This window comes from Cupressus sempervirens, chromosome 11, assembly GCF_028749045.1.
Source record: "Cupressus sempervirens isolate cs-2001-9-10 chromosome 11, ASM2874904v1, whole genome shotgun sequence".
In the NCBI taxonomy this organism is placed as follows: Eukaryota; Viridiplantae; Streptophyta; class Pinopsida; order Cupressales; family Cupressaceae; genus Cupressus; species Cupressus sempervirens.
The window spans coordinates 414870707-414883570 of NC_143128.1; the positions used below are offsets into that span (position 1 = coordinate 414870707).

A 12864-nucleotide genomic window follows, 5' to 3' on the forward strand; every position below is an offset into this window, starting at 1 on the left:
CTTTTAGATCCCTTCGCAGAGTTCTTTTGGATCCCTTGATGAAATTACAGCTCAAATCCCTCTATCCAATATTTTTCATTTTTCACATTTACTCTCTTCATAACCTAGCCTTTAAATCATTCTTACAATAACAAAATTGATTCGAAAGTTAAAATTTTTAACCTCAACTCATTTCTCTCCTTGTACGTACATTTACTGATGCAAAATGAAAAATCCTCTCACAACCAATTTTCAATACAAAGGAGAGCCTGGGCATTGCTTCACTTCCAAAACTTTCGTTAATAAAATATTAATTCCAATGTTAGTTAAATCATGAACATACATTAGCGCACAAAGTATACAAGAATGAACGAATAATCAATTTTCATGACTTCCAGAGGACTTACAATTTTCAGTTATAGTGACAAAAGATATTATTCAATGAGACGGGAGAAATTTTGAAAAACACCGGGCAGTACCGGGTGCATTCATTCTGTAGGGCCATTATCATCCAAAGGGAGGCGAGGGGTTTCTCCGTTATCTCTGATCCTCTTCACAGGAGGAGAAACGGAGGAAAAATCGGAACACATGCCAACGAAATCCTCCTGAAACGTTAACTGATGATATTCTACTAATTGATGAAGGTACTCATTCTCTCTCGTCAGATTTGCATTCTCCTGAGCCAGGCGACCTTTCTCTGCCAGAAGCGCTTCCAGCTGCAGCCTCACCTGCAAAGCCACACATTCACACAAACTACTTCAAAACAATCCACACACAATTTTCATATTTGTATGAAAAGTTTAGAAAATCCATTGAAAGGATTCTAAAAATCTAGTATTGCAAATATCATTTAAATGAAATAGGAAGCTCACCAGATCATCTTCTTCAGGCCTCACACCGTCGCCATCACCAACCCTATCCCTGTCCCTCAGCCGAGAGTTCTCCTCTTCAAGAAAAGCGCAGCGCTCTCTCACAAAGCACAGATCCCCTTTCATGGATTTCATCTGCCGTTGAAGTAATTGGGCTTTGCAAGCCAAAGATTTGGCCACCTGTTGAAAATCACCCCTGTTTCAAAACCCTTGATAGAAAAGCAGAGGAACACTTGTGGCAAAACGAAGGAAATCGTAAAGTAAAATGATACGCACAAATCTCACATTTAGATGATCTCCCAGACGCTCGGTACTCTCCTTAGAGTTTGGACTAGAAGCTAGGGTTTTCGTCACCTGCTGAGCATCACCCCGGGTTCAAAACCCTTGAAAAAAGCGAAATAGAACGGCCACTAAGAATAACAGAAAACGCAGATCTTACATTTTGATTTCCCTTGGAGCCTGGGCTGGGGGAGACTGCAACGGAAATCGCCTCTTTTAAGGCTTCTTCTTCCAATTTCATTCCTTCACGTTCCTGCTAATGTTCAAATTCACTCAAAATTGCTTGCTATGGCTGAATTAAGAGGAAAAAGGCTAACTATTATCTAGGCATCTAATTAACACTGGGCTGTCTACTAAGAAAATGCAAATTTCTTACCTCCACATCAGTGACAGTGGTAAGACTGTTAGTGAGCTGAGTTAAAGAAGAGGCCACAGCCTGCAGTCCCTCATCCAGCAACTTCAAATCCTCTTTCTTCCTCTTCTTGTTTTCATCCTGCACATTGCAAGCATGTTAAAGCTAAAATCTGCAAAGCAAAGGCATTGCAAGGCAGGAAATGCATTTGCGTTTACATTTGACAGTGAATCTGAAAGACATCTGCTCCTCTTGTTCAGCCTATTCCACAGCTCCTCATCCTCTTTCAATGGACTCTTTTCCTGAGGAATCATCAAACGGCCCTGCAAATTTGAAATCCATAAGAAATTGAACTCAAAGGAAGTTACATGAGATCTCAAAGGTTGCTGAAATCCTTACCATTACCATTATTGAAATCCTGTGGTGTGAGAAAGGGTTTTTGCAGCAGAATGGATGGCTTAATGAGACCGAAAATGAAGGAAATCAGATATAGACGAAATGATGGGTTAAACGGCTCTTCTGGGGATCAAAACCCGGCCTTCCACATCGAGGCCTTCCTATTTTTTTTTATTCATTCTGGTACTGCCAGTCTACTCCCAACGGTCATATTTTACCGGGTCTAACTGGGAAGAGTTTTTTTTTGCATGTTATATCCTCGAGTGCAGAGCGGTTTAAAAGATGATTTGAGCTCAAAATTCTACATTTCTACGAGCGGTTTAAAAGACGAGTTTAGAACTCTCTATTTCTACTTTTAAAATATTTAATGTTAGAAGATGTGATTTTGTTATCAATATTGAACAAGTGCCAAGTGTAAATTACACATTTAAATATCCTCATAACATTATCACAATTTGACTCATGTGGAAATATCTACTATTTCTCATTAGAAAATGTGTTTTTCTTGTCATTAACATAGCCACTTTCTTTTTCCTTTATTCTTTTTTGATTTATGTTCGTTGTTGGTGATTTTAGGTTTTTTTTTGTGGTTGTATGTTGATTCATAATCTTTTGGTCTATTAATCTATATTTTATTTGTATCTATTGATCTTATGATATTGCTATCAGTGTTTAACTTGTGATTAACAGACCAAAATGATATTGCTATCTTTTTGTCCGTTGAAATATTAGTTTTGGCCGAGCTTCTAATTCAAAACTTTTTCATCCATTAAAAACTTATTTCCAATTCACAACTCCGATTAAAAATAAAAGACTTTAAGATTCACGCAAAATATATTTAGTATTTATACCTCAATAAAAAATAAAGATATTATTTTTTTTTTTTTTTCAAAATTCATGAAGAATTCATAGCTCCAATAAAAAATATCTCAAAAAATTAAAAAACATAACACTCTTTTAACTAGCATAGACAAATTCATCTAAAGTATCTAAATAAGTATTTTATTTAACTTATTAATGTCTACACTTATTATATAATGAATATAAATGACAAAAAACAATGATGTAGTATGTCACAAATACAATTAATTCTTTTAAAAATAATTAATGGTAAACATGATATTTTAAAAATAATTCCACATTGATATCTCTAGTCATATTTTCAAATATTTATTAAAAAATATTTATTTTGGGAAGTATATTTTTAAAGATATTTTTTCCTAAAAGTGGTACAAATTGGAAAAATAGATGTTACAAAATTATGCTTCTCTCAATGACTTCTATCTTAAACTTATATTTTAAACGATTTATCAAAGAAATTTATAGAGATTTCAAGAGTATGCAAGATACTAGAAGTGGGGTGTGAGTTGGATGCTCATAGGTTATAACTCAATTGCAGATGTGAATACCATCCTTGTAAGTCCCCATAGCTCTCCACAACCTCAAGAACTTCTCCTACTCCTAGTTTTCTAAAAGCTCAATGTGCACAATGACTTTGAAAATGACCCTAAATTCCAATTTATACCCACCCATCCATGTGCGCCATGATAATTTTCACCTTCATGAGTCCATAGTTCTTGTACATGACCTTTATTTATGACCAAAGAAGCCATTCATTTCATTTTTCACTCATTTTCTAAAGGGGGGGACTATAATAACATGGGATATTATTTTTATCAAATATTCTTTAAATTAACACTATAAAATGCATTATATAAAAAAGGGGCAAAATGTAGACACTTAAAAATGACGAGTTGTTCTAACATGACAAATTTATTCATTATTTTTATCAAATATTCTTTAAAATAACACTATAAAATGTATTGCATCAAAAAGGGCAAAATGTAGACACTTAAAAATAACCAATTGTTCTAACACGATAAATTTATTAACAATCATTAGGCAAGAGCCTACAACACAATGGTAACTTGTGAACCTCTCATGTGGGAGGTCTTGGGTTTGAATTGACTTAACACTTAAAATAAATAATTACAACAAATAACAATAATGAATCTAGGCTTTGGTCGTTTACCAATCAAAAACTAAAATAAAAATTATTAACATTCACCTTAAATTATTATATAATATTTTAATATGTAATTAATCTGTGTCATTCTACAATATTCTAAATTCAAAAGTCATCATCCATCTTTAGTTTTATAATAAAATAATTTTAATTAATCACTTTAGTTATTGAGCATTTGATAAATATTTCATCAATTCTTCATTTAAAATATGATTACATAATTAACATTGTTTAATTATACTCTATCTCATTATAATTAATTAAATATTCATATTTAATTAAGGTTATTCTCTTTGTTCTCTCGATAATAATATTGATTTTAAAAGATAAAGAAACATTACATAAACAAGAAGAGGTTTTCAAGACCAACTTCATGCTTACAATGACAGAGTCATAGCTATGAACAATCCATCCAATAAACTAACCATTGTACTTCAACACAAACTCATTTCATGAAAATTGCCACTACCATCACACAAAGTGTTACATTGTCTCATCAAGTTCACATTAATGCATATTTGGTGATGCCCTAACACCCTAAAAAGCCAAAGTATAAGAATACAAAACAATACAAAACCTTAACAATTATAGCTTTGTCAAAGAAGAGTTTTTTTTTCCTTGAAATCTTCAAACTTGCATTTACACCATTTCTATTCCTTCCTAAATATCTTGCTATCCACCATTGTGTAACTTTTTTTAAAAGAAGGGCTCCAAACCTACCCTATCTAGAACTTTGAAAAAATCATAACCCATATAAGCTTCAACCAAATTTTTCAATAAAACTCTTGTCATGAAAAGTAGTGTTCAAAAAATCAAATCATTCTTAAACCCCAATTGTAAACTAGACCACTAGAACTTCAAAAAAATTGCAAAATTTTTAAGAATATCAAAACAAAAGATATCAAACCAACCAAACTAAAAACTAGAACACTAGAGGGAAAAGGAAGGTCACCTAAAATTTGTCTAAGGGCATGGGGGACAAAGCCCCAAATTCTCTCTCTAAGGATGGCATTGATTTAAGCCTCAGACTAATCTTCCTCCACCTTGTTTGTTTCCTCCCTTGTATGCCTTAGCTCTTGCACCTTCTCTTCGTCAATTGTAGTCCATCCCATATGGGTTTTCATATGTGCAATGTCATCATCAATAATTTGCTACATAACCAATAATTTTAGAGAAAACCAAGTTGTCATTGCCTCCTTGAATCTTTTGTGCCTTAATCTTTCATCAAACCTCTGAACACAATACTACATTTAATCCTAATTTTTGATGGCGATTCATTGCATCAACTAACAACACATTTTCAAACTACTGATTAAATCTATTATCACTAAACAAGCCTCAAAATTTTTGATGTTTGATTTATCAATTGCATGCCCAATGTCATTGACCGTCGAAAAGCCAATGTCACAGTCATTGGAATAGAATAAGGAAAATAAAATTTATATTGGACATGCATTGATGTGTCATTATCAAAACACTGACACCCATTCTGATGAGTTTTCCATCATGAGTATGGCATCCATGTTAGACACACTTTTGAATTTAGATTGGCTATTTGATGAAATGCATCAGAATTTATGTAAGAAATTATCTTTGATACATTAGAATTCTAGTGACCTATGAATGATACTTTTGAGGAAGCAAGTCACAGGAAATAAAACCACAATCCATATGAATGGACTACAAGTGAAGATGAAAAATCATAATTTCTTAAACACATTTGTATTAGAGGTGGATATTTTTAGAAATGTTTAGAATAACTGAGAGGGGGGGTTGAATTAGTTACTCAAGGTCCTTAGTACCATTGAACTTTTAAACAATAAAAATCTTACTATTCTACTTATCTTGTTGTTGCTCGATCTCTACTGTAAACAAAATTTACTGTTCCAAATACAACACTAGGATTTTTATGTGGAAACTCAACCTGGGAAAAACCACCTGCAACATGTTACCAATTTTTCACTCGTTCGAAGTGAGCTCTGTTAGTAGCTAGCCCTGTTAAAGGTTACAATAAAATGTTAAATGTGACCTTGTTAAAGAATTTAATCACCCTATTAGGAGTGACCTTGTCAGAGGACTTTGATAATTCCATTTAGAATGTCACCTTGTGAAAGGATTTACACAGACTATTAATTCTTTAAAATGTCTGTTAGGTCAAACTCTGTTAAAAGGATTTCACTACAAACTATTTACAATGATTATAAAGAAAACATTAGGTTTTGATCTATGTGATTACAACTAACTTTGCAATTTCATATCTCTATTTAGTTTAGGTGTTGATTCACTAATAAACTCTCCACTATCATCTTTGTTCTTGATTCTCTCAACAATCCTTTAAGAAATTAGTCTTCCCCCTTCAATAACATTTAAACGTTCTTGCTCAGATCTCACTTATCACTATCAACAACATCTTTGCAAGCTTTCTCCTTTATCTTTGCATTCACTCACACACTTGTGCATTTCTGATCCACCTCTACCTATATGTGCCTCTTGGATTTACTTGCACTCTATAATTTGTTCGGCTTTGTACCTCTTTAAATAGGCAATTATTGCTTTACCATTTTCCATCACCACTATAGATCTTAGGGTTTACGATCTGGTTCAACTTGATTCACTGTATCTATACATCTTTTGATCATCCTCTAGAAACTTCTTTAGAATCTATCTATTAGGTCTATTCCTAATCCTCACCTTGAATTTAATGATCCAACTCATGAATCTTAACTTCAACACTTTACATCTTCCAAGAAATCAATTGAGTTGGTTGGGAATCATGATTTCCTCGAATTCATCTTCAATAGTGTTACTCAACACACACTAAGTTCTGATACTTAGTCATCACTTAACGCTCAACTATTGTAAGACTTTCTAGCTCGGCATCAACTAGCTTGCTCGGTCAACATTGATGCTCATTCAATGCTAGTTTTTTTCGACACTAACTATAGCTCAGTCGACAATAGCATTACTCAAAATTCCTTTGCCATTTTCTCTATTGCTTAGCTTGGCTTAACTTTCTTGACATAAACAATTGATTTGATTTATCAATGTCTATCTAATCAAATGTCCATTATAGCTTCCTTTTCATACCTCAACCTTTCTTCTAGGTGTATTGTTATGTTCAATTTCTCAAATCCTCTCCATCAATCAAATGGATGTGACATTTAGATTAGGCAGCAATATGTCTCATCAAATAGATTTGACATCAATGACAAAATTCTTAGAGTGGGGTTTCCATTGCACCAAAAGATAGATCTATCAATGCTCGATATAACTACTTAACTTATAGTACACAAGAGGTGGTTAAGCCCTTGTCACAAATCTTGAGGGGAGCACTGAATAAATTTCCTACAATCTCCCCCTCATCTTTACCTAAGGGTTTGAGGATTTGAACCCATGACAAATCTCTAATACCACTTATTAGAGTGGGGTTGTCATTGTACCGAAAAACTGATCTATCAATGGCCAATGCAACCACTCAACTTATAGTACACAAGAGGCAGTTAAGCCCTTGTCACAAATCCTGATGAGAGCATTGAATAAATTTCCAACAAAAACAACAATTATTCCAAGTGTAAGTTTCCAACATATAGGTTTTTTAGATTATAGACCGTTGTGTATGTTAGAATCCCAACTTTTATAGGTGAGGGAATGCACCTAGAACAAGTCAAGAAAAAAAAAAAACTAATATACTATAAGACTACTAATCACAGCAACTATGAACACTCTTATTAAAAAACCATGAAAGAGTTCTAACCACCAATAATTTTATGAATATCCTCAATATATACAACCTTTACCTTTTCATATAAGAGTTTCTCAAAGAAGGTATATGCATAGGTGAAAACTCATAGATTCACCGAAGCATTGCTAGGAGCTTGACCCAACCCCAAATGTACTAGGGATGACTTTGTAATATTTTGATATATCACTAGTACATTTGTGGCTAGGTCATCTCCCAATAATGCTCTCACAAATTCCATGTTCTTGTTACTTGTGGATATACCTTCTTTGATCGACTCTTATAAAAAAGTGAAGGTTGTATATGATAAAGATATTTAGAAAATTATTGGTGATTGAAACTCCTTGGTGGGTTTTAAATAAGGGAGTTCTTAGCTATTTGATTAGAAGTATTTTGGTCTTGTAGCTACTTTAATTTTCTTGCTTGTTGAAGGAATTACCTCACCTATAGGATTCAAAATTTTGATGTCCACTACAATTTATATCTTGAAAATTTTATAGCCATCTCTACTAGACATGCAAACATGTGCTAAAAAACATATCGTCTATGCTTATGGATTTAGGTTTCAATTTTCCTTGACTAACTATCTCAAAAGTACCATGTGTGTGTGTGATAGTGGAAGAAAAATCACCTAAGCAAGATCACTATTGATCTTTGATATTGAAATTTTGAACTTTTTAAATTTCTTTTTTGAATACATTTTATATTTTTTTGATAGATGATGGGTCAAAGCCTAGATTAATTATTATTATTATTTGTTGACATTAATTATTATTATGTGTTAAGCTTGAGTGGACTCGAGCCCAAGACCTCATAAATGAGAGGCTCATAATTTACCATTGTACTTGTTAGATAAGATTTTATAAACACACACACACACACACACACACACACACACACACACACACACACACACACACACACACACACACACACACACACACACACACACACACACACACACACACAAAAATTTTGTGTGCTCGTCACCTGTGCATATACATTCTTTAATTAACTCTTATATACAACTGAAGGTTGTATATGATGAAGATATTCATAAAAATTTTGGTGGTTAGCACTCCTTAGTGGGTTTTAAATACAGGAGTTCTTAGATATTCTAATTAGAAGTATTTTGGTCTTGTAGCTATTTCTATTTGGTTCTTTGTTGAGGGAACTGCCTCACCTAGAGGACTCAAAATTTTGAGTCTACCACCATTTATAACTTTAAAAACCTATAGAAATCTCTAGTAGACATGCAAGCATGTGTTGGAATTTACAAGTGGGAAGATTTACTTCTCTGGGGGGGGTGGCGATGAATCAGAAGTAACTAATTTTAACCTTTTCAAAACCCTTTAACTAAAAACATTCACATGCATCTAATCCATCTAGTAAACATGAAAGTAAAGACATGCATGAAAAAAGATAAGACAAGAATTTGGTAACCAAGAAACCCTCCAAAATGAGAATGTAAAACTAGGGTGGGGATGACACCCACAAAGTATCACTACAACAATATGTAACTGTTTAAGGTTACAAAGTTTGACCACTTCCAATGGTCTGTCCTATGAAAGGCATGTCCTATTAAAGACTTTACACTTTACAACCTGTTAAAAGTGACCTAGTTAAAGGATTTACAAACACTTACTTGGAATGTTACCCTATTAAAGGATTTAGCACCTTGTTTAAAGGTTTACAACATGGCTATTAAACCAACCTATCATCATAGGATTTTCATTCCTAATACAATTACTAGAGGGAATTAGGAAGTCTTGACCTGATGATTTGCAATCCTTAATTGCTGATTCTAGATCCTCGTTCTTCTCTGTCTATTTTGATCCTTGCTTGATCTAATATGTCTCTCTTCGAAACTCTGATTCTTCTATTCTTAATCAATTGAATTCTACAATGTTGTTCTATTCCTTCTAAGTCTTTACACCCCTCTGCACTTTGCTATAATTCACCCATACACTTCTCACATCTGCATACATAATGGGGTTTTATTCTCCTTTTAAGGCTTCAAAGACTTTGGGTCAGGTATGAATCTATGATCAATATTCATTCTCCTTTTCCTACTCAATTCTTTCACTTTTCCTATTGGTTGCATGCCTTCTCAATTTTTCTTATTGGTTGCATGTTGATTACATAGGTAACACAAAAGATTCGATTTTATCTTCAAGATCCTTCAAGATTCATCCTAAGTTGGCTCAAAGAATGGTTTACATATGAGTTTGTGAAGGCACAAAATCATATGCTGATTTTGTGTTACTCGACACTTACTAATTGCTGATGCTTGACACATATAGGAATTCTGTCTCACTTAACTCCTATAGCAATTTTGTTTCACTCGACATTTATACTTTTCTCAACACCTATAGTGACTCGACATCTCTTATCACTCAACACACTAGTAAATTTAGGGCTAAATTTTGATGCGAAAAGGTCACTATTTCGACAAGAGTAGGTCGATAAAGCCATGAAACTTGCTGTCGATCTTTTTTGGTCAGTTTTCCACCACATTCATTTTGAGTCACAATTTCAACTTCATAAAGGTGGACTTACCGAAACGAATTTCATCAATTTCTCTAGTCAACCTGAACTGTTATTTTCTCATTTGTGGGCGCAGGTGGTCGTAATTGTGATGTAAACCTACATCAATATGGCATCTGAATTCTGACCAAAACCCCTTACTTTTCTATGTTGATGCCATACTCGCGACGTCAAAGATGACCAGTTTGGTGTCGCAATTGAGACCAAGATATGTAGAAATTTTGACACTCTGTCCCAGTTTTGAAAGCTTTTCTCTCATAGGAGCCTCCAAAACTGCACAAAACTTGATTCTAAAGTGTAATTGCTTGATGCATGAGAGTCAAGGTATCATGGAAATTTCTACCTCCATGCCATTGTTTCATTCGTCAAATGATTTATTTTATACAATACAATGGGAAGGAGGAAGAAATGTGCACAATATCCTGTTTCCATCGAGCAATTATGCTTTACAACTCAAATTTTGTGGAGTTTAGAAGGCTCCTATGAGAGCAAAGCCTTTGCAATAATTGGCAAAGCGCGTCTAAATTTTGGTTCTTGCAGGGAAGAATAAAATTAGGAAAGAATTATTTATCAAGAATGAAAGTCAATAATTTCATCTATTTTTCAAACAGATAAACGTGACAAAAAAACTTACAGTCCCAATCACATCATCATAAGAGTGCATATATAACTATAACTATAGCTATGTCTAAAACCAACATAATTTACAAATATCCACAATTCAAATATTATCCCTTGATGTTTTCTTTAATGTAAAGTTTTAAGTCAACTATGTTATCGCCTTGGATGTAATACCAAAATGTCATTAGGCTAAAGACTGCAACAAGATTTACGATTTACAAAGGCAAGGAGAACTACCCAACCAAAGTAGAAAATGACATGAAAAGTTAACAATCTATTAATTAACAATCTAGATGAAATATTTCTAGCAATTGAACTGTACATTATAGAACAAAAAATTGCCTTAAAATTGACACCTCACTAGTTGTTCATTTGCATCCGTAATGGCTTCACAAAAGTTGAAAGCTTACGATTTGTCAAGAACACAAAAGGCACTCATAGTTCAGCTGTATCAATAAAACTAAAGTAGTTCAATTGCACAGTGAGGGCAAGAGACTATCAATATCGATTGTGGAGTTGCAAATAGGTAAGCGATAAACATAAAAAGGTAGTACAAGATCTTAATAGCAATTGTGACCTTCACAGTTTTTCTCAATAGTTTTGGGTCATTAAATTGGATAGAAAATTGATAGTAAAATGTGAAAGAGAACACACATAATATCACATCAAAATAAGTTTGCATCCTACATATGAGTATGCATCAAAATTGAATATTTACCTCCTCAATCTATTTGTATCAATAAAGAAATAAGACATTTTTGTAATACAAAATTCTTGAGCCCTTTCCCACTATAATCTTTCAAACCTGCAAAATAAAACAAAAGCCATAAGAACTAAAATAAAAGGCTTTATTTCTAACAAACTATCATAGATGCTTTGTATATACCTTAGGACATGATACAAGCTGTTTCACAAGAAACACTTAACATTCCAATTTTTTTCTGATTTACTAGAGTGATGATAAACTATATGCAAAGTAGAAATAGTGCAGCATAATAGATGATTAGTATCTACAATTTTTAATACTGAAAATTATAAAGAATGTAATACTCACAAGTGTTGCTGCCTAAGAGAATGCAACCCAAGTTTATCATGATCTCTGCAGCATTCATTGCATTGGAAATATCCTACTTATTTGCAAACACCAGTAACACTGCATCACGTAGTTCATCTTGCAAGAACAAGAAACTTAAATGATAAAAAATATTCTACGGATAACATGAAAATAATTGTTAAAAGAATGAGGCCAATTTTACACATAATAACCAAAGTTTCCATGAGAAAGACATGAAATCTTCTTGATCCATTTTCCAATTGTGTTTATACAATCCTAAAAATTTACTTTGATAGTTCTGACTAATTATTGTTGGAAGGATTTTATTTGCTTCATCAAACGAGTGTATATTGTAGTCTTGGCTTCTTGTATTTTTCAAGATAGTATCATTACTCATCTAGTATCGTTCAATCTGAAAGGATGATATTGATATGTTGTTTTTCTATACTAGCCAAAACAAAAAGCATAAACATAGGGCATCAACAACACAACAAAAAAAACCTCTTCCTATGCACTTGGACAAAAGTCTAAGCAACGCTATTATTAGGATTACAACAAAGGAAACCCCACTACAACCTGTCAATAAGGCCCGAGAGTGATTATTTAAGAGTCAACATTATCAGTAGAATTTTGTTCAAAATAGAAGTGGAAGCAGTAACTTCAACAACATAGGCCACAAGGCTAGCGGGCATCGCACCTGAAATACGGTCTAACATCCAAAATTGTGACAAGAATGGAAGTGATAGAAGTCTAGCTCAGACCAATAGCATGAGAAGCATCAATATAATCAAAAAAAGTTTCTTCTTCATTAGGAAACAAGTCCTCAAAAGGAAAATTTAAAACATAATTAGAAGCTCTAATTGTCAAATGGTCATTTTTCATAGCCCTCCATCAAGTGACAACACCTATCCAACACAAAATGGAAATCATTAGGCATGTATCCTATAGAAATGCAATCTCTACAACAAAATGGAAAACCCTAATATTCAATGCTTCACCCAT

The 12864-nt window shown here is 33.4% G+C and overlaps 1 protein-coding gene across 10 annotated transcripts; it reads right to left on the reverse strand.

Moving 5' to 3' along the window:
• Positions 1 to 338: 338 nt before the first annotated feature.
• Positions 339 to 2204, reverse strand: LOC149530218 (uncharacterized). Of its 10 annotated transcripts, none has more exons than XM_089810875.1 (7): positions 1885 to 2204; positions 1698 to 1802; positions 1504 to 1620; positions 1288 to 1380; positions 1134 to 1205; positions 852 to 1028; positions 339 to 707 (listed from the first exon to the last, which is right to left on the reverse strand). In XM_089810875.1, the coding sequence occupies exons 1-7, from the start codon at positions 1885 to 1887 to the stop codon at positions 468 to 470; spliced, it is 807 nt and encodes a 268-aa protein (XP_089667001.1). In that variant the 5' UTR covers positions 1888 to 2204; the 3' UTR covers positions 339 to 467. The 10 variants fall into 10 exon arrangements, with proteins under 10 accessions (XP_089667001.1, XP_089666999.1, XP_089666998.1 ...); XM_089810873.1 differs by having other exon boundaries at positions 1134 to 1202; positions 1879 to 2204; XM_089810872.1 differs by having other exon boundaries at positions 1879 to 2203.
• Between the last annotated feature and the right edge of the window lie 10660 nt (positions 2205 to 12864).